The 22,855-nt window shown below is 38.6% G+C and overlaps 2 protein-coding genes across 4 annotated transcripts in view; one reads left to right on the plus strand and one right to left on the minus strand.

Moving 5' to 3' along the window:
* The window catches only part of IGFBP6 (insulin like growth factor binding protein 6), a 45,633-nt gene extending 42,478 nt beyond the window's left edge, over positions 1–3,155 (plus strand). For both annotated transcript variants that reach the window (XM_032208883.1, XM_032208882.1), the window contains one exon: positions 1,130–3,155. In XM_032208883.1, the coding sequence (XP_032064774.1) occupies positions 1,130–1,243 (114 nt within the window). In that variant the 3' untranslated portion in view covers positions 1,244–3,155. The remainder of the gene's footprint in view (positions 1–1,129) is intronic.
* A 1,415-nt stretch (positions 3,156–4,570) lies between these two features.
* NEMP1 (nuclear envelope integral membrane protein 1) lies at positions 4,571–19,977 on the minus strand. Of its 2 annotated transcripts, none has more exons than XM_032212063.1 (9): positions 19,883–19,977; positions 18,201–18,316; positions 17,089–17,308; positions 15,320–15,392; positions 14,663–14,756; positions 11,513–11,624; positions 9,252–9,477; positions 6,555–6,728; positions 4,571–6,205 (listed from the first exon to the last, which is right to left on the minus strand). In XM_032212063.1, exons 1-9 carry the CDS (start codon positions 19,974–19,976, stop codon positions 5,992–5,994), a joined length of 1,323 nt encoding a protein of 440 aa, XP_032067954.1. In that variant the 5' UTR covers position 19,977; the 3' UTR covers positions 4,571–5,991. The 2 variants fall into 2 exon arrangements, with proteins under 2 accessions (XP_032067954.1, XP_032067953.1); XM_032212062.1 differs by having other exon boundaries at positions 11,513–11,627.
* Between the last annotated feature and the right edge of the window lie 2,878 nt (positions 19,978–22,855).

Genomic DNA, 22,855 nt, shown 5'->3' on the forward strand with positions numbered 1-22,855 from the left:
GTCCAATGAGCTTCCTCCAGTTTGCATTAGAGCAGTAACACAGAATTGATTTGCTCCTTATACATTACACTATGGGTTGAAGTCTACTGGAGAAAGCCCCAATTCCTGGGTTCATCCATTCTGCAAACCCACCCTGATGGCATTTATGGGAAAATTTAGCGCTTTCCTCTTACTTTTTAAAAGTCCAACCCTGTTTATGCTTATACAGAAGTAAATCCAGCTGAGTTCTATGACTCTGATTCAGTTGGAAGAACTTGGAGGGATTATCTCCTTGCTGTATAGCAAGGCTCGGATAAGACCTACCAAATTCCAATTCTTTCAAACATGGTTTCATTAGGACTGTCTAAATACAATCATCTTGCTAAATTTATATCCTGACCCAACCATCTCCCTAAAGTGTTGTTGTGGGCCGCCAGTAACCAGCAGAGCTGGCAGCAGAGTCAGACAGTGAGGAGGTTGGGGAGGAACATGGGCCAGTCCTGGAGTCTGGGGAAGGCTCTGATGAGGGCTCTGTGTCGGAGGCAGAGATGGGGCCAGGGTCTTCTGACAATTATCAGCTGCCTTCAGAGTCAGATATCAGAGAGGCAGAGGAACAGCTGGAGCCCGTTCCCAGTGTGCGCATGCGCAGGTTTGCCAGACGAAGGGAACAGCTAAGGAATAAGGGTCGACTTGGCATGCTGGTTGGGGAATTCTGGGAGACAAAAGTCCAAATATTTTAAACTGGCTAAGATTGAGAAGCATGGATTCAGAAGGATGTGTAAATATGCTGTGGATCGATCCTATGCCCTTCAATAATAATGGAAGGCTCTGTGGCTGACTTTGCCTTAGTTCTTTTGATTTTTCTTTGAAAGAGGTCAAGATTAGAGAAATAGCTTCCTTTTTAAATATAGGTTAGCCATTGCATATTTTTTTTCTTGTAGAAAGAAATCTGTTTCAGTGGCAGCTATACTGAGCAGCAAACAAGTTTTCTTATGATCTGCTTCAAATGAGCCATCTTTTTTTTTTACACATAAAAGCATAATATATTTTAAAAAATCCAGTCTTCTACAGTGGCTATGTTCTTCTGTTGGTCTAAATTTTCATGGAAAGTCAATTTGCTGTTGAAAAAAGGCTCTTGTCTTCTCCATAGTGCCGGACCTCCAAAGGTCAGAAGAGAGGCCGATGCTGGTGTGTGGATAAGAGAGGCCATCGATTGGAGGGGCTGGAAGAGAGCCCCCTCTGCCTGCTTGCTAACAATGACTGAGGGATGCAGAAAAACCGGACACCACCAGGGTCCAGCAGCAGAATTCTTGACTGAGGGGACTCGTCTTATTAGAACAGTCCTGGAAAATCTTTGCTTGTAATTTATTGCACAGTTGTTGCCTTGTTGGGATCCTGCCTTCCCTGCGATAACTTTCTTACGGTGTCTAATAATACTCTACAAAAGACTGCTCAGAGAAATAGCAGACTGGGGTCTTGTACTTGCATGACCAAAGAGGGGTGTTGAATAAGCTACCGGTAGTTGCATTAAAGCAATAATGCTGGCACTTGAATCAATTCTCTTATACCAGTAAAGATGCTTACAAGGAACAAGAATAGCCAGTTCCTGGAGGTGCTGTATGTATACTTGGTATACCTTCTATAAATTGTGTAGGGAGATCAGGATTTATCTTATACATGCTACCAAATAGATGTGGAAGGGGTTTTAATAGCACAATTATAGTACTCATTAAGGGTGATGTAGAGGAAGTAAAATTTGCCCAAGTTTTTAATGGCCAACATCTACAATGTACGCAAGAAAATGAAAGTGGTACAGATACTGGAACTGAGATGTATGGAAGTTTTAGATGTAGCTTTAATGTTTTTCGCACTCTCCCTTCTGTTTTGTTTCATGGCTCTCCTCAGCATATCCTTTTAAAGTTATCTGAAATGACAGGAAAACCTGAAGCTGCCTTCCACGCAGAAAAGCAGTGGATGATGGATTATCCCTATTTGCCATAACGTGCTTTAATTTAATATGTTTAAACAGATAGGTCTCTAGTTCTATGTTTTACTATACGTTTGGTTTCAATAAATTGGATGATTATGCCATTTTAATGATTTGATGATACTTTAAATCCCTGATGCGAGGAAGCGAAAATTACTTCTTTTGGAGAGAGCTTTTTTAAAACACCGGGTTGCATTCAAAATTTAATTTTCACTGGCAAGTGGAATTAATAGTTCTTTGTAACTTGACAGATTGCTTACTTATAAAACATGAAGTATCTGGTTAATAATTGAGGTGTTTTATTTACTTCTAAATGAGCTCTTTAAGAGGCTAGCAGTGTCAAGTGTTTTGCTGGGTAGAGATGTGAAAACAAAGTTAGTGTAGAAAGATGGAAAACAAAGGCCCAAATTATGCAGCTGGTAAGAAGGGCATGGATGTTGTCTTACAGATCAGCACAATGGATCTGGCTTCCTGTATGTAAACAAAGCATTTGTTGTATCAGTCTCCTGGATGCTAGAAAATTTTCATCTTAATAGTCATAGTCACCACAAGTATTTAGAATACATGATTTGTGTGTAGGAGGGGGGGAAATCTAGCCCATTTGACAGGATAAAATTACTGGAATATTGGGCAATAATGTTGGACAATAAATTACACAATTGTAATGAATTGGAAAGCTTGCCTAAAATGGAAAAAAGGTCTGTCTCACAGCTTTGCTTCTGACAGGGTTCATAAGTTAACCTATGGTTTATAAATCATAGTGGCTACTGTCACAACTAGCAAACCAAACCACATTATAATGAACATGTAACCATTATTCTCTTTGGTTCTCTCCCATCCGTTTTAGATAAGACTGCTCTTTCTTTCTTGTACTTAAAGAAACAAAATGCAATATATGACCATTTGATTCTTGTTGTAGCATTACGGTGCAATTCTGATGTTATAATTTTGGGCTGGTTTATACAGGAGCATCTAGACAGGCCTACATCCATGTTGAACTGAAACTATAAGATCAAATTAAGTGACAAATGACACAGCATATGTGAATGTGATGTGAATCATAGGACGTTTTACTGAAAGCAAGACTTTTAACCTTTTAATATTTTAAATGTGAAATTTATAATAACTGCTCAAGCACAAAAGTTGGGAAGTCAGACTGCTGTTGATGATTAAAGATATAGTAAGTGGATGAGCCTTGCCTCCTTTTCATTTTTTATTCCTTTTAAAATAATAAAAGAAAAACAAAAGGAAAAGCAATAAATAAAAATATATGCATTGTGAAAGAAATTGTAAAAGTGAAAAAACTGCAACAAGGGGGAAAAGGTATATCTTGCCCCTCTTAATTAAGAGCATATTGCATGGAAAGCTATGTCTGTAACTTTAAAAGCTATTATACTTTATGTAGTTACCCAGTTCCAGCTAACAAAGAATTCTTATTTTAAATTCACATTTATTGCTTGCAAATAATAGCAATTATAAAAGGTGGACACAATTCCTGAACCAAATCAGTTGACAATGTCTGTTCTAAGCTAAACATTTTAAAATGAACAGTAATCTCAGTCAGCTAATCCTAAAAAGCCAGACGGTTCATTTTTATCATCCATAACTTCCTTTTGTGTTAGAGTCAGCGAGGGGAAAAATGAGGAGGCAGATTTGACCACAAGGACTGAAATCTGCAAATCCTCTGGCTGCAGAGGCATAAAGGGGTGGGAGGAATACAGAATCTTTTTGAACACAGGAAGTTGGGGAGATGTTTCAGGCACTGCAAAGGGCTCATTTAACACAGTTCAAAAGATGAGACTTTCAAGCATGTAAAATAATCTTGTCAGTTGAAATCTGAAACGTGAACTGGAAAATAATCAGGTTTCTCCATTATTGATTTGCCAAATTCAAGCATACATACCGTTAAGAGTCTAAAGATTTAAGAGTTCCGATAGTCTAAGGTGACCCTTGTGAAAAGGTTGTTCGACCCCAAAAGGGGTCGCGACCCACAGATTGAGAACCGCTGCCGTAGATGTTGTTCATCACTCACTCCACTTATCTCAATTACAGCACCTCTCAATGAAATCAGTTGCAAAATTGAGTATGTTTGTTAGGAAATACTTCTGCACTCTGACCAAGCTTCATCAGCTAAAAGCTCAAAAAACATTTTTTTTTTCACTTTTGGAAACTCATTGCCAACTTCATTCATTGTATACTCACTCACTCACCAGGACAACACAACAATCAGAAAATAATTTGCAATAGAAACCTTTCACTGTAAATGGGATATCAGATTGTTTGCAGATTAATTATGCCAAGTTGTAGTACTACTGTCTGTAAACAGGATTAGGCCTCTTGACTTCCCAAGTGACACAATACAAAGAAACTTCATATTAGATAAACAAAATACTTTATTTAAAAAAGTTCACAAGTCAAGTTAGAAAATACTGAAGTACTCTCCATTTATTCATTGTCTAAAAATTAGTTGTGTCTGTACTAGCTTTGACCATTTGGGAGGGATATTTTATTCCTTTCAAAACACCTTCATGGCTTATATCCCAAATTAAGCAAAGATGTATAAATTAAAACTTTTTTCCTAGTTATTATTTCACATTGGTTTCAGCATTTTACACGTTTGGTGTGCATATAACAAGGACCTTGGTTTTCCTTAAAACTTCAAATGGACAGGAAAAATATAGTACATGTCAACTGTTTGTTTGGTTTTCTCTTGTCTTCTGCTTTTTGGAACCAGTTTTGATCCCAGTTAAAATAACAGATCCTTGTGTAACTAAACTGAGCGATCATTTTACTGACTAGGAAACGAACTAGGGTTTGAAAACAAATTATTAGATCTCTTTCAATCCTGTTAAGAAGGATGGAGGGTGGCAATGGAAACTTTAAAAGCAGTTAATTTATCAGTTAATAAATTTTGGATAGCTAGAAATACAAACATTTTGGGCGGTTATACATATCTACTATGAATTTATTGCCATGTTCCATCCAGATGCAACTGAATCCTTCTCAAAGGATTGCAATAACATTGAGGACTATCGGGATAAAAACAAGGCAATTTAAACTCTGAACCATGGGGGGGGGTGTTGGTGAAGATCACAAAAGTTTTGGCTGTCAAAAAGCAGTTTTGTACAAAATCCAGCATTTCAGATTGCTCTGTCTCCTTCAAACCATTCTAGAACCTCCGTTCTAACCATACAGAAATTAATTCTTCAAACTGAAAGTGGCTCATCTCTGTATGTCAACCCCACCAAAAAGGCCACAAATAAGTTATAATATGTAACGGGTATCATGGATGAAGTCCACAGGAAGTATTTTAGTGGAAGCAACCCTCTTCTCAAGATATATAATTAAAAATATTTCTATTCGCGCAATGATCATGTATAGTACAGAACCTCTCTGGGAGACATAGCAACTTATTGCCTCCCAGCAAACACATTCTGCATTCTGCAACAAGCAGTAGCCTCATACCTTCAGTGTACTGAACCCAGGAGGCAAAATTTCAGCCAACAAGTGAAAAGCATAGCAACTGGAGGAAGTGCAGCATGCTCTCAAATCTTTGTCAGCACCCTGGAAAATCAAAGGACAGCAGCTATTGTTTCCCAGGGGGAAGACAATACAAAATTAGGATATCTCTTATCAAATTCACCTGGACTTTCAAACCTTTCTTCAAGTAGCCTGTTTTTCTCATGGCAAAATAATTTGTCATTTTTCCACTGGCTTTCGGTAATGATTTGCAAGCTTTCCATATTCCTCCTCCTTGGGCTACTCATTGCTAACAGCTGTAGGTTCTGACTAGCTTGTACTTTGTAAGATATTTAATCCAGAATATTGGATTAATATCTTTAATCCAGAATATCCCAAGTATGTTGCAGTTCATGATCATGTCATGGTCTGGAATAGATGGCAGGGCTTTAGAGGCCTGTCATACAGCTACTTAAGCAATGCCACACAGAAAAGGCTTTTCTATAGCACTCCTCCATTGTAACAGCAGACAGGATCAATAAGGGGCATCAGTCAATCCATTTGCATCAAGAGTGGCCAGTTTTATCTTGAAAATTTAAGTGATTCTGGGGCCACGGTGTGTTTGGGCCATCCTCATCATCAAAACTGATGTCATCTTCCTCATCTTCCTCTTCAAAGAGCTGATTCTCTAGAAAGGAACCCCCTAACCCATACTCCTGCTCATGGACAGAAGCCTCATTGGGGACGACATGTGAGGCACCTTCTATGAAATCAGCAAATCTGAAGGAAAGAAAGAACAATGTAAACAATACTACAACTAATGATTCTACAACTACTTCCCTCTACAATTAACTTTATAGTTTTAACCAAGTATTTGCAAGACAAAGTCTAAATTGAGGAGGGGAAACCTGCTGCTTGGGTATAGCATGTTCTTACGAAAAATGGGTTTCCTTCCCAGGAAAGAAACCTAGATTGTTTTGAATTTGATTCCCACACATCCCTTTTTGTGGCTCTCCCACAAATATAGCTTTAAATTGATTTTTTTTTTAAATCAAGATTACAAAAAAAAAAAAATATCCCTCAGCACATTATAGCTCACCCCTCCCTTCTGATGATCTTCATGGACTACCTTTTTGGAGACTGGATGCGGGAGACTGCTTTCCATGCAGAGAACTCCGGACTTCTGCAGTACTCCCGCAATTGTTCCAATTGTCTGCGTGTCTCTACCTCCCCCTGGATCCGATACTCTTCCTCGGACAACAGGCGTGGTGGGCTGGGCCTTTCTGGAGCTGTGAACAGCTTCCTGCTAGGACAGCAATGGCGTTAGTAGCACCTGTAAGTCAAACATTGAAATCTGGCCCTCTGCAATCCTCTTCAAACACTTAGGAGAGGGCACCTGATACACACTCAGAACTGCACCCTATCTTAAGTTGGGCTCAAAGTTGAACGTTCTAGACCTAGGCCTTCTTGACAGGCATATTGTCCTCCCAGTTTTACTGTAACAGTTCGTAGTCATATTACATCTTTTGCAAAGATATCTAAGAAATGCCAAAACAGTGTTAATATATGTTTGTGATAATACTGTACTCTTGTTCATCTTCAACATGCCAAAGGACACTGATAAAGATGATCAGAATGGTGCTTTGAAATCAGGCCTCTTCTTGAGAATCTGGACTCATTTTTGCTCAGCAGCACTTAAGAGAGTAGTCTTCCATGATTTAGTAGTGTACTTAGCTAGTTAGCCCTCATTTTTTCCCAATGTTCAACAAAAACTTTATAGTTTGAGGAATCTTTAATCAGTTGTGTCTCACTCCTCTTAAAAAAAATAACTCACTCAAGTTTCCCCCGAAATATCTTAGATGTATTTAGATAAAGCCCTCAAGTACAACATCCAGCTATCTTATCCACATAATTATTTTACAAAATAGAAGACATAGATCAGGAGCCTGCCTCTTATATAAGAATGACTCTTTAGAAGCAGATTCTTCTGCCAAATGTTTGCAAAAGCCACATTGTCGTATAAAGCCAGTGATTGTCTAAAGCAGTGTTTTTCAACTTCGGCAAATTTAGGAAGTGTGGACTTCAACTCCCAGAATTCCCCTGCCAGCTCTGCTGGCTGAGGAATTCTGGGAGTTGAAATCCATACCTCAAACTTGCCAAGTTTTAGAAACACTGGTCTAAAGTGAAGTAATGATTTACTCCTATTCCAAATCCTCCTTCCCTCACCAGCTTTTTCACAAGGCTGTATAAAGAGAAGGAGCCTTGGGATTTCCTCTGCTCTGCTGGCCAAAACTTTTGTCACTTGGCTTTTCTTTTGAGAGAGTGGTCTCATCAATAATTCTACCTCTTACCAGAAGAAATTTACATCATTTTCTACAGTTTCTAAAATTGCTTGTCATCTGCATCTTATTTTTTTAGTCTCTTAGATTAAAAAAAAATACAGCAGGGATTACCTTGTTTTTAAAAAATGCTCAGCAAAAGTACTTATCTTTATTCATTAATGCACTTCAGTTCTGAGCAAGTGCTTCCTACAAGTATGTTCAGGTTGTGGTAAAGAGACACAAAAAGGAAAGCTTTATAGCCACCCAAAACCTCAACAGATAGATCATGAAGTACGTTCATCACCCAAAACCATTTATCACAGTTCCTGAGTTCACATGACATGGTTAGCCCAACCTAAACAAACAGTCCAGTTTAGTGTATTTTGTAAACCAAATCTCAGTCTCATTTTCCTCTTCTAAACTGATGTGACATCATGTCTTTATTTGTCTAAGCAAAAAAAAAAAAAGTAATTTCAGCTTTAGAGGATTTAAAACATAGGTTGGTCTCACAGTGCTTCAATATCGCATAACCATCTTAAACAGTGTGTGATAATAATTTACAAACAGTGCATGATTATTTAAAAAATTAAAATAATAGACTAACTCTGGCACTTCAGTGTTCTTTCCTGAGATTTTGCAATTTTTTGGAGGGGGGAGGGTTGGCACTTGCCTCCTCGAAGGAATCATATAGTCATGTCTGTCATCCGAAAAGTCTTTATACAAAAACTATAGGGCAGCGATGGCAAACCATTTTTGTGGGGAGAGCGCAGGGGGGTCGTGTGCAGGCATGCCATCCCCATAATGCAATGTGTGACACACACCCCCAGTGCGCATGTGCGTACTACAGGCGCTCCCCGACATTTTTTGCATGCTTTTTTCACCCTCCCCAGGTTCCAGAGGCTTTACAAGAGCCTGGGCAGGGCAAAAACAGCCTTCCCTGCCCACTCCCCAGAAGCCCTCGTAGTCTTCAGGGACCTTCAGGACGCTTCCCTGAAGCCTTCGGAGCACTCAAAATGACCCTCGGAGCAAACTGGAAGTCTGTTCCCAAACTTCCGGTTTGCCAATAGGGCTGTTTTTTTGCGCTCCAGGGGCTTCAAGGAAGCTCATGAAGCCTCCAGAGGGCCTCGGGGGGGGGGGGGGGGGGGAGAGGCTATAAAAGCCTCTGGAGCCTAGGGAGGGCGAAAAATAGCTTTTAAAAAGGGTGAACTCAGCTGACCAGCTAACAAGTCAGCGCCTCGCGTGCCCTGACAAATGGCTCCGCGTGTCACCTGTGGCACGCGTGCCATAGGTTCGCCATCCCGGCTAAAGGGACTAGAGAATTAACCAGGAATGAAAAAACATGCTAAGAATTTCAATAACTGAGAACATAAGTCACTTATTTTGGGGACAGAGTTATGCATATAAACATATTCACCTACCCCTACTCCACAAATTTCTAAATGGGCCTATCATTATTTACATTGTGTTTTCTAGAATGAGCCAAGCCATTGTTTCCCATCCATCACCTGTAGATGGCATAGGCCCATATGACTGGGTACTCCAGGTTTTTAGTGCAGATTGCAATTATAATCAAGATGACGGCAATATGTCGTATCTGAATGCTCATATAAAGGAGCAGCAAGCCGAAAATCTGCAGACCCCAAGTGAGAAGATTTATGCTGCGTTCATTCTCCAGAGGGCCATATTTGTAGCACACGGCAAAGCTTGCACACCCTACGATGACCAGGTAGCCTGTGGAAGAAGAAAAAGAACTATTTTTATTTGGATTTGCACTATCACCATAAGTTACTTCTATATAATTCAGCTTGTCTATGTCAGCCAATAAGACATTGGTTATAAGTATCACATCTGTTCTAAATAACCTAGACATTAGCATGCAGCCAAAACATTGAAGCCAGAAGGAAATAAAATGCAATAATTCATGCTTCTGACTCAGCATATTTTACAAAATATCAAACAAATACATCATACTTTTTTATCAATGGATAGAAGAAAACAAGTGTTATAAAATATTATGTCCACAAAAGACAAAATATCTTCTCCCAATATATGGTATTAGAACGGGGCAGGGGGGACTAGAAATTTTAATAATTCATCAAACATTCCCACTAAAAACCATCCAGATGTTTTACACAGATGTTCTGTTCATCTTTTAGTGCTGAGTTTAATTAAGTTTTGAATTCTCTGCTTGATTACAGTATTGTTTCATGTAAGCAGAGCTCTCATTTATGAAAAATTCTAAACACAAGCCTATTTATTGGTACACATATGGCAACATCTGAATTCATCATAGAAACAACTCCCCTTCACAAAACTCATTCCTGACAGGATTGTTTTTCAGTCTCTCGAATTTTAGCAGACTGATCTGATAACTGTAATATAAACCTTATTGCTGGTGATACTTGATACAGGATGGGACAAGATTATCAACTTTTTTTGTTCTGTGACTTTCGTGATTATATGAGTGGCTTTCAAGGCCCCTCTTTGAGGTTGGAAAAACAAAACTTAATAAATCATAATTTGGAAAATCACATTAAGGAAGTAAATTATACAACACATTGGAAGACAGAATTATATAATGTTTTTATGCCTGATAAAATGGAACTTCATACTCTAGAAACCAATATGTATTTAATAATATCAAGCAAAGTAACTGAAAGATTGAGATTCTCTTGGCAACATTTCGGCGAGGTCTCACTCGCCATCTTCATGATACAGCCACAAAGCCAATCAATCCATTTACTGAAACAATGGCAGCACTCCACATACCCCCACCAAGATTTATAGAAAGAGGGCAGCTCCAGCCATGCTTTAAGCCCAAAACCCAGCCTGAAGATGACAAGTGAGACCTCGCCAAAACATTGCCAAGACAATCTCAATCTTACACGGGAAAAGACCCAAATACAAGACCAGCATACACACACACACACCCACACACACTGTTGTATCATTTTTATTATAAATGATTCTCAGGATAAAGCATATACTGACTTAAATTTGATAAACCAGACTTTTAGAATATTTTAAACCTAAATTGAAAGTTTTCAGATGGTTAAATTAGAGATTACCCATGACCAAGCTATTTATCTGCAACATGATTTCCTCAGAAATTAAGTGCCAGTATTACACCAATTTAAAGTGCCCAGCCTGTTGATCCAGATAGCTTTCCAACGGTATGTTAAGGTATATACTGAGGTTTTTGTTTCTATGCTGTTGGATAGTTATCCATTTTTGAGTATTTTTTTCTAAATTAAGATGTCTTTCTGAATTTTTCTCTTCTTAATTAGAATGATTCTGTTAGTAATGATATGATTGATTATGCAAGCTCCATTTTCTGTTTTTCTATTTATTTTTGTAATGGTTACATTGTAATTTTTTATTATAAATAATAAAAATTAATTTTAAAGTCATTAATACAGAATAAGAATACTGACATTCCAAATATAGCCTGTTTTGTATGATAAGTAATGAAGAATGCAAAACCAACATTAATTGACAGATGGTTCTGAAAGTGTAAATAATGTCTTTCCAACCATGATATCTTACACTATCATGGATTCACAAACCTATGCAAGATTTGCTATCTCCTATTTAATAAAGTAAAGCCTGCAAATTCTATTTACGCAAACTAATCAGAATATTTGGACCATTTTAGAAAGTAGTTACTTAAGCGAAAGTCAACTGCTGCTGTTTTCCTACGTAGATTAGTTCAGAAACATTGTAAAATGACCTCAGTATCAAAAAGAGAAGGCCATCAGCTACTCACCAAGTAGATATTCCCAATAAAAGGAACATATTTCCTGAAGATTTCTGAAGGCCAACTGGGTAAGATAAATAGAAAAAGACCAGCCTCCCAGAATCATGAGATAGATGGGGCTCTTCTAGAAAAAAAATAATAAAATGTTACAGATTAGAGAAAGCTCCTTAAGCATTTTTAACAGTTTTTATCACCTGCAGTATTCCAATGGCTTCACGTGCTGCACTCATTCTGGTTGGCTCTTTCAATCATGAACAGTTCCATGTAATAATCATAATGGATGTTTTTCTGGATGAAATTTTTAAGTACACTCTGATTTTGAACCCTTGGATGTCTCAAGACCCACTTCTCAAAATGTATCAAGTAGCAGCTACAACATGTAACATTTTATGTGAAGATTTGGAAAAGGGGGGAAACTAAATGGACATCGCATAAGATGGCCTACCTGACACAGGTATATCATGTTCTGGTTTTGATACACAAGTCTTTGCTTACAGACAATTTTTTTTATATATGAGAAGCAGAGGATTTAAGCTGATCATTTTCAGGTTTACCAAAAGCTCATCCTCAATGCTTTTTTCTTTGACTCTGTTTCTTTATGCTAGCAAAATAAATTAGTGTAAATGAAAACCTACAGCTAAAGCATTACAATACTGCTTCCTTCTAATTTGTGTGTCAAAGGCTGTTTTTCCTATGTTGCTTTTAAGAAAAATCTTGCTACATTATGTCTGCTGTTAAACCAAAATGAATCCTTTTGGTCAAATAGCAGACAACCGAACGTTTGCTTTTCCCCTTAAAAGAGATGTGATAAATCTAAGGAAGTTTTATCAAGGCATATGAGTATGGGACAAATAGATACGTAGTTTTCATGTAAAAATGGAAAAATCTACCCTCTAATAATGTAGACACAAACACATTACAATAGGCTAAAGTTAATGCTCTTCTATTCCAATACAGTCCTCTTGAGGCCAGTATGGGTGTAGATATTAAGCTGGAATATAAATTTCCTTTGTGTTAAATAACGGCAAAAATAATTTGGGAATTCTTTATCTCTGTATGCTTAATTCTGACTGTCTCTAGATAAATTACAAAATAAGGCAAGAAACTGCCATTAACAACATCATTTCCACTGAATCAATCAGGGTTAGGGATAATAAGAAGTCTATACTAGATGCATATGAAAAAAATGGAGCACCATAAAACATTTCAGGTATAACCTAAACCTCAAAAACATATAAAACAATTGAAATCAAAACTTCTACACTGTACCCAGTTCTAAAAAATGTGAGCATGGCTTTTGAACTTGTGTTCCAGGATTCCATTATAAGGTGGGCTAAAAGGCCCAATTATGAACCATAGTTCTGCAGGCCATGTTTAATATCAAATACTCTGATTAAAGCTGAGGTTTTGCACCATTAAGCAGAAAACAATTGCTGACAGTTGCTGAAGGAGCAATAAATATTTTTACACATCTGGGAACAAGTCGACCCAGACGGGAAGTTTCCTGTTGTCTTGCAAGATGTGCCCTGTTTATGTCACGCATGATCTATAAGGTGCTGACCAAGTATATTTTAGGAATAGTAACAGTTGGCCATCTGGCATAGACAGTTTTGGTTCCTCTCATGACCTTATATGTTTAAAGACTGCCTCTATAGATGATGACGTAATTTGCACTATAAATGTATGGCTTTCAGAACCCTTCGGGGTTCAAACTCTTGATGCTTATTTTGGCATGTTTGAACCTGCGCATTCAATAAACTTTTCCTATATTGCATCGCTTGGCTTCATTGTCTCCTGATTCTACTACATTTTCTGGCACCCCAGATGGGACAGAGAAGCTAAGGCAATATTTTGCTGAGGGCCGCTTTGCCCCGTTGGGGTGTGGGGCTGCTGGTCCTTGCCTTCCAGGCGCCACGGGCCTTCTTTTGCCCCGGGAGCTGGTAACAGCAGCCCGACTACACCAAGGGGGACACACATTGTGAGTCCAAGAACCCTGCAAACTTAGGAAAAGAGCTGTGGTGTTTCCTGGCCAGGATCCGTGGGGAGAAGACGTCTCAGGCGAGTATCTTGATAATACGTGTATTTGTCCAATACTTAAGATGCAAAACCAAATAATTCTCATAATTAAAAGCTTAAGAGATTCCTGAGAAACCTATCAGACATTTAAAATTTTATTCTTTATTATCTCCAATGAACCAAAACCAGTAGGTTAAATGTATGAACTTCAACTTCCAGAATTCCCCAGCCAGCATGGGGAATTCTGGGAGTTGAACTCTACATATCTTAAAGTTTCCAAGGTTGAAAAATATAGATGCATATGAAAAAAATGGAGCACCATAAAACATTTCAGGTATAACCTAAACCTCAAAAACATATAAAACAATTGAAATCAAAACTTCTACACTGTACCCAGTTCTAAAAAATGTGAGCATGGCTTTTGAACTTGTGTTCCAGGATTCCATTACACTGAATAAGAGTCTAGATATTTAGAGTTATTTACTTGTTCAAGTTGGTGCCCATTTAGTTGCTGATAATGGTATATTTGGAATTTTTTTCAGAACCCCACAGTAATTACTTTTAGTAGTTTTCCAGTAAGGTCCCTGCTTACAATAACCAAAGGCAAAGCTTACAATATTCTCTTCAACTCAATGTATGCTAAGGAAAATTGTAGCACTATCAGCATATAACAAAACTGCTATTATCCAACCTGCCAGATTAGATGGCCTTGCACCACAGTATGGGTAGTAAAACTGTGAATAAATTGTTTTCTATACTAGTTAGGTTGATAAAATTCCCTTCATGTTTCCAAGCTTACTTAAAGAATAAAAACAAGGCAGGCATTTAGAGATTCAGCCTGAACCTTGGAAACAGTTTTCTTAATTCATTACCTTCCATATTTTTTTAAAAAAATAATACAAGATAACAATTAAAAGGGGGGAAGGGATTCAAAAAGGGAAGAAGTGAAAGGGGGGAGTTGTTTTTCCTCAGTACAGCTATAAAATATATAATCAGGTTATATCTTACCCTGCACATCTATTATTAGACAACCACACCCCAAATTTCCAGGCATTTGAAAGGCCTTTAGCCAGTTCAGACTATTTACTTTTCAGAATGTTGCCAAAACCCCTAACAAAGTTAAGTCATCATATTTTAACCCACCTTAGGCACAAATCTGGATAGTACATAGACAACAATGAGCAATGAACTCAGTATGCCAATGCTTATTCCAGTTGAATAGAAAAAGATTGAACTTCTGCAAAGAGATAGAATATTTCAAACACTATGTATGAAAATCTACACATGGCACAAGTGTAACAGTAACGCTAATAATTCTAGGTTTTGGGCGGATAGCCATTAAAAAGAAAGAAAATAAATGACAGCGAGGGCTGATGGGTAAAGAGGAAGACAAATAGAAAATGAATTATAGCAGCAGGAGGAAAAGTGAACAATACTCCAAAAACTAAGAGCCATAATGCTTTCCCCAAAGGGACAGACATTAACTTAGCTGCCAAATTACATGGTAGTACTTTAAAAGAGCAAACAATATGTGGAAGTCTTGCAAGAGTTGAAAATAATGACGCACATGCATTGAAATTTCACAAACATCTCTCTTCACTACTCAGAAAAAGAACAGAGGACAAAAATATCCTGTTACATGGAAGCCGATGGAAACAGGATTTGATATTTCCCAAATATTTCTCCAGTGAAAAGGGACAGATTAACACAATCACAAACTGAAAGAGAGATAGGCATTTACTAGATTAGATGGTTATCAGTTGTGAGCTGGCAAACATTATGAACTGGATTTTTACTTACCTACTCATCAAATCACCACAGAAAAACAGCAGCAGGCCCAGAAATGTAACAATGAAGAGCTTAGGATCAAGTGCTAAAAGAAATAAAATTATTATTTTATTAATCAGCTGGCTGAACTACTTAGAATATAATGGCAAATATATGTAAAAGATAAAAATATCTTCCCATCAATATGTGTTTCTGCTGCATACAGATTTTTGATAAACTGATTGTCAAAATGAAAAAAACTGAGAACTATTAAGAACCATTGCTGTAAAGTCTTTTAAAAAGGCAAACAGTATTTTCTTTTAAAATCATTCTTTCCATCATTCACATTTTTCTAAGAACCAACTGATTTGAAAAATGCAAACTGCATAATAAAACTAATTCACACACTTTATCTTTTGTACCTCAGAACATCATATACATACTCCCACGTAGTTCAGCAATTGTGAACAATTGTGTTTCAAAATGGACAGATTTTATATATACAAAGTGAGCTTGTCCTTATATGAGATGCTCCTCTCTTTTACCTCTGCAGACTTAAACCTACTAGACTTGTCCTTATGGTAGCAAATGGTGCCTTAAAATTTTGGAATGTAACATATATATATACAAAGTGAGTGATCATTCTAAATGTATTCAATTCTCCTTGCCTATCCAGGATAATTATATCCTTCAGACACAAAACATGAATAAAATATGTATGAAAAAGTAAAGGTATTCCAAGAATGCAAGCAGCACATTCAGGAAACATATCAAGTTTAATTTCACAGGATCACAGAATTGTGGAATTGGAAGAGACCAAAAGGATAATCTAAGTCCATTCTTCTGTGAAGGAAAATCAGAGACCATCTTTGAGAAATGGCTGTCCAGCCTCTTCCAAACCTCCGAAGATGGAGAATTACCACACATAAAGACTATTCCATTTTGGAAAGGGGAGGGGGGGTGAGTTAGCACTGATTCTGGCAACTGCATTTAATAGTCTTTGTAGTTCCCTTGGCAAGATTTTCAGAATTGGCTTATCATCTTCTGCTTCCTAGGGTTGAGACAGTGTGACTGACTCAATGTCACCCAGCTGATTTTGTGTCTAAGACAAGACTAGAAATCATGATTTCCTGGTTTCTACCCTGGTGGCTTAACCATTACACGCAAATGACTCTTGTATAGGATTTGGCATTAGAACATTTTTCCTTATATTTAATTTAGGTAGTTGTGTAAGCATGCCAGGTGATGCATCATCCACACCATGCTGCATGGCCATTGGTCACATAACTGCATTTGGGTTGCTTGGCAACCTGTTTGTATTTATAACCGATTGCCAAGTGCTCTGTGATAACGTGATTGTCATTTGCAATCTTTTCTGCTGTTTCCTCAAAAAGTCAACAGGGAAAAGTTGCAAGCAGAGGAGACATTGGACTTGAGGTCCGTTCTCCCAGTGTGCTGAGAGACTTCCCCTCCCCTCCATGCAGGAAAAGGAAATCCTCCTGTGCACTTGAGAGATGGATCTCAAATGTGATGAAAACACTAGTAGATTCCAGTGTTTTGAACCTTCTACATTGATAGAGGCTGCAATAGTTCACCTAAGTGGAGTAGGAAAAGGATTCCCAAGTATAATGGTCCGCATGGTCACTTAATATCCGCAACTGGGAAAGACGAGATTGAGATTGTTGAGCAAGGTAGTGACGTGACAATTTACTTTGCTTCACTCAACAACCGAGATTCTGGGCCCAACTGTAGTCGTAAGTGGTGGGCTACCTGTATTAGAACTAAGATAAAAGAAAACTTACTTCGAATAACACTGATGGCGTACTTGGAGTCTGGGTCTAAGGTCTCGACTTTCAAGCAAGTTTTTTTACTGAAAATGTCAACATTAATGTAAGTATCATTAAGCTTCTCTTTGAAGAGCAAGCCAACATACATCCATAAACTAAATCCATCCAGTTCTTTCAGCTTCTCCTCACTTTCAACTTGGATGACGCGGATCACCTTGGTGCTGTTTATTCGGATCTGGATGGAACAAAAAGAGATGGCAAAAACAAGGACAGTTCCATAATTAATTAAAAGATTTCTTAATGTTATTATTTAACAATTTGTTGAATTAGACAGCATTACATTTAACAAGTTATGTTCAGTGCCCTTACAAAATACTTAACAACTAGTTTCAGGGGAAAATGCCAAAGAACTTAATAGGGTTTTGAAAAACTGCCAAATGAAATCTGAAAAAGCTTAGCATCTTGAACAGGCAACCTATTTATGGAGAAAAAGCTATTTAATCCAGTGATGGGAAAGGAGACTAATATTAAATCTCATTGTGAAACCAACTGAGAAATACAACAAACATCCAAAAAAGGTATTGTGGGAGAGGAACTCTGACCCTTTGCCTACTAGAATCATCTGACCTAATTCTATTCCCAACCTCTAGCACAGAGATAGGTTAAAATATAGCCTGTATGGATCAGCAACTACAATATGGTATTGCAACATTACTAAGCTATAGAATATAATCTTGTTCTTGACTGTCCATGATCTTTTTCTTCAAATCTTACTTGAATGAAATATAATTATATAACCGTGAGACCAAAGTTGGACCAAAGTTTTTCCTAGATGTATATAAATTAACTGCATCTAATGGAATAGCTTGAGAAGACAAGGAGAAAGAACAGCAGGACCATTCTTCTTACACAATTATTATAATACAGTAAGCTAGATCCTTAGCAATTTACTATACATTCCCCCGAATTTATAATTTGCTTTTATCTTCCACATGCTCCAAACTAATCAGAGTTTTAATGAAATTTCTATTAGAGTCACCTAGAATATATTTACAGATCTATAGTTATTCACTTTAATTTTGTGAGATTCACCTCAGGTACCCCACAAAAAATAATCTAATTCTTACCTGAATTTTAGTCCATATATCATGCCATTTGGGAATCACTTTATTTGAATAGCAAAACTGTTCAGGGGAAGTATTTACATATGTTTGATGTTCTTTAAGTGACACTACATCTCCATCTATAGGAATCCATACAAAGAAAAAAAATAGATACTTTGGCAAAATGAAATAATGTCATTTGAGTTAAGACAATGAGGCTGATTTATATAAATGAGGAACAGAATAATTATACCTAGTAAAATTCCAATATGCCTTTATCTATCTGTTATATTTATAACCTGCTGAGACTTATTTCATGGGATTCAGGTAGCGTACTGTACATAACACTCCTTTGATTCCCCCCCCCCACAATATACCAAAACAGAATTTTGGTTAATAGTAATGGCAAGTGGACATGCAAAAGACTAGGTGACCAAAATCCATCTTGCTTGTGTTAAATCATAGACCACACTAAAAGAAATCTAACTTAGGTTTCAATCTGAACATACAGTATTTAGATTTTAAAAATATTAATGGACTTCTTACCTATTTACTCTTGGTACTCTTGACACCAACCACCATAAAATTTATAAAATGTATAAACTATAATCTCAATAACAGAAGCATTAGCCACATTGTACCCAGATGATATGCATGAGGAACAAACTAATAACCAGATGTAAACATTTGTCCTTAATTTTGGAAGATGTGAAGAACAACAAATGTAACAACAAATGCCACAACTCACTGGAAAACAGGGTATGCTACAGAGTAGCAATTTTGCCTAATAATCCACTTGATATTATTTATGTGAGTACAGTACTCGAAACAACCGTCCATATTGTCTTGTCACACTACCGTGGTTATCCAAGTGATATTTCACCATGATTAATTCATTCATCTTTATTTGGACAATGATTAATGTGTGTGTGTGTGTGTGTGTGTGTATCTCCCCCCCCCCGAAAATATTGCAACACAGCAGCAGCCATGAGGTGACCACTGTAACTCAAAAATAATAAGACCTCCCCAAAAATAAGGCCAAGCACTTATTTCAGGGGTAAAAAGAAAATAAGATCCTGTCTTATTTTCGGGGAAACACAGTATCTCATATGTATATATCATATGTATATGTGTGTTGTGTATAGGTAGATGTATATTTTATTTTGAGTGTGGACAGAATTTCATTTTTAATGTGGGCCAGTGTGCTCGCAGTAAAAAAATGACAATAAAGTTTACCTTCTCTTTTATTTCTTAAAAATCTCCCTTCACCAAGAAGCCTGATGCCCACAGATGTCCACCTCTATCATAGTCTAAGCAATCCACTCACCCCTCAGACTTAAGTTGAGGGAAATTAATACTCGGGACAGCCCAAGTCATCACAACATGTTACTCCTAAGACCTGCTGGGATTCCAGTCCCCAAAGCCTGGCTGGGAATTGTGGGAAGCGGAGTCCCATTTGGAGAGGAACAGGATGGGAAAGCCTGGCCTGGAGAAGGCATCCAGAGTGCCCTTCGTTCTCCCAAGATGATAAGGAATATCTTGGGACGGGGATTTTCGGTTGAGAAATCAACCTAAGCCCATCGTCGCTTACTAACAATAACGGCACTGAGGGACCCGGAGCCTCCGTTATCGGAAGAGGCTCAGGAGGCAAAGGGGCAAAAAGGCTGGGGAACGCCCTGAATTATCTCGCACTCCTGTCCGCTTACCGGAGCTGCGCGCCAGGATCGAAAGGACCATAACGCGTAAGAGGAGGCGGCAGCCGTGAGGCCACTCGGAGGCTGTTTTCATCTCTCCCGCCATAACCTGCCCGCCGGTCTCTCACCCGCCCCCCATCGTAAGATAACCCTTCCCTCCGCGGTGGCCCCCGCAGCCTATCGGAGAGCGAGAGCCACTCCCGCCAGCACGAGAGTCAGCCGCATCACCCAATTGCAAGCCGCTTGACGTTAGGGAAGGCCGGGCTTAGAATCCGCCTTGCCAACAGTCGCCTTTGACCGAAGTGACAGGAACCAATCAACGATCAGAGTCGAGGCTCTTGTGAGGTAAGGCATACCGAACATACGGCGAAATTGATATATGGTCTGTCCACTCAACGAGGAGGATCAAGCAGCTCGTCAGTAACCAAACCCATCTTATCGCCCCAATTGGTTGGAAGCTGACAACTTTCAACCAATCGAAGAGACAGAATTGAGAAGTGTGTGACAAACACCCGCCCTTCTTTTTTTCTTCGGAGGAAATGGCAGTACTTTTTTTAGCAGGCAAAGCGGGGGGGGGGGGGGTGTTTTCGTCCGCAAGAGTGCAGAGTGATTTCCCTTAACAACCATCGAGGGTCTGCACTAGCAACAGCCTCCCGAATGACAGGCCGCAAATGGGACTCCTTGGGTGTGGCAGTGATGAAGGGCGGGAAACCAGAGTGCGAAGGCGTGCTGCAGTTTGGGAGGGGGGGGGGGGCAATTCGGATTGTACAGTAGAGTTCAGAGGCAACTGTGACAGGGACCTGGGAGTCTTAGTGGACGATCACTTAAACATGAACCAGCAGTGTGCGGCGGCGGCATCCAAAAAAAGCTAACAAAATCCTTGTTTAGACATACAGTCAAAATCACGTGAAGTATTAGCACAGTTCTATAAAGCTTTAGTAAGACACAATGGATGGAAACTAATCAAGGAGAAGGCATGTCAAATTGTCAAGGAGAGGACAATCAACCAGTGGAACAGCTGGCCTTTAGAAGTTGTGGGAGCTTTATCACTGGAGGTTTTTATGATTGGACAGTCACTTGTCTCAAAGAGTATAGGGCAGTGATGGCTAACCTTTTTGTTGTTGCGTGCTGAAAGTGTGCACACGTGTGCTGTCGCGCATGTGTGTACATCCATAATGCAATGTGTGGGGGTGGGGGACCCCAACGCTCCCCCTGCATGCATATAGTCCTCTGCCCCAGCGCATGCATGCATCTTCCACACCCCCTGCGCATGCACACGTGACCCCCTGCATGCACCACACGCACATGTGCACACACATGTCCCACATGCACCCCCACCTCCCATGCAGGCACGGCAGAGACCCCAAAACCAACTGGCCGGTGGGAGGCGCATGTGCATGCGTGGTGAAGCTGAGCTGGGATGATGGTTCATGTGCCTGCAGAGGGCTCTGCATGCCACCTGTGGCACATGTGCCACAGGTTCGCTATCATGGGTATAGGATCTTCTGCTTGAGTAGAAGTCTGGACTAGAAGACCTCCAAGGTCCTTCTGTCTCTATTCTGATTATTTGAATTACTGTATACAATTCCACCTCTGAATCCTCACAGAATGGGGAAATAATATGCAATGTAGTAGGCACAATGACTTTTTTAAAAAACTATTACAAGTTCTCTATAGAAAAATAACAAAATGAAACTAGCTAGAAAAGAAATAGATAAACAAAACTTAAAAACTATGAAGCCAAAAGCTTCACAAACCAAACTAATTATTAATGGTATGTTGATGCAGTGTCAAAACCACTTTCAAAAATCCATCCTTTAAATGCTGCTACTGGCCTATGAAACTGGTGTTGCTACAATTAAAGCCCTTTGTTCAGTGAAGGTCTGATGTGATGAAATTTGTGCTGGAAAAAGTGCTGGGACACTTTATATTTTAAACTTTATAAATGTGAACCTTTACAAATAGTGTTGCAGTGGGATTTTAATAGTATCACTGACCTACCTAATCAGTGCCAATTTTTACATTAGCAAGTTTTCCTTTTGGTCTCCCATTTCAATACCATTTTGATGCCTTACCTCTAGAACTCACTTTTGGTTAAATGTAGCTAAGTACACCAACTAAAATTACTATGACAACCACTGCCATTTTTATTTTCTAGAACGCAGTTAGGACCCGATATACTGTAATTCTGTAGTGCTCAGGTTTTAAAAGTGTTTGTTTTTAACTGGAAGTAACAATTTGTTCTAAGGTCTCTGGAACATATTAGTTAACCATTTGACTAACCATAGTAAGTGCAAAAGCCAAGCTATGGGCCATGGGACATAACCTGGTTTATAAATATTTATCCTACATATTTGTGTTACGTTTGTTTTACTTCAGATGAGTTTATTTTGTTGTGTCAGAAACAAAATAATTGGGTTGGTTCTTGCTTCAAAAAAGGAAATAATGACCAACTACAGTAGATTATCTTTCTAGACCACCATTTGTGAGTGATGTTTTCTCATGATGTAAGTGTCTTACAAGCAAAAATACTGATCCGCCTCCTCAGGGAAAGTTCCTTCTATTTCACAATATCATGTTTTCCCTGAGGTTGGTAAGAGGATAGCACTTCTAATGACCTCCTACCTCGGGCAGAAGGAACTGATCCCTACATTATTATCTGCAAACACCCCTATTTTCCCTGATATTAAGTCAGGAAGATGAAAAGGAAGAACCCTTATATTTTTTATTCAAGATTTGAGAGCATTTAACTGTTGCGTAATTTCATTCTCTGGTTGCAAAGCCTAATGCGTCAGCTTCTATCCCTGCTGATGCTACTCATTTCACTGTCACAGAGCCCATTCTCTTTTCTGATGGCTCTTGTCTCTGAAATAAAATTGGAAAACTGTGCCAGGTATTCCCTTTGTTCTTTTCATTGTGTTGAAATCTTTGGTATTCCAAAGGTAGACTCCATTCAAGTTAGGCTCACTAGGTTCTGTAATTTAC

Source organism: Thamnophis elegans, chromosome 2 (genome assembly GCF_009769535.1).
Source record: "Thamnophis elegans isolate rThaEle1 chromosome 2, rThaEle1.pri, whole genome shotgun sequence".
In the NCBI taxonomy this organism is placed as follows: Eukaryota; Metazoa; Chordata; class Lepidosauria; order Squamata; family Colubridae; genus Thamnophis; species Thamnophis elegans.

Excerpts from the sequence above, each read along its gene's own strand:
- NEMP1 (XM_032212062.1), bottom strand. The coding sequence starts at position 19,976 with ATGGCGGGAGAGATGAAAACAGCCTCCGAGTGGCCTCACGGCTGCCGC. Across the intron at positions 17,309-18,200 it reads ATATATGGACTAAAATTCAG|ATCCGAATAAACAGCACCAA; the intron begins GTAAGAATTAGA and ends TGTTCCATCCAG. Across the intron at positions 14,757-15,319 it reads TGTGGTGATTTGATGAGTAG|AAGTTCAATCTTTTTCTATT; the intron begins GTAAGTAAAAAT and ends ATCTCTTTGCAG.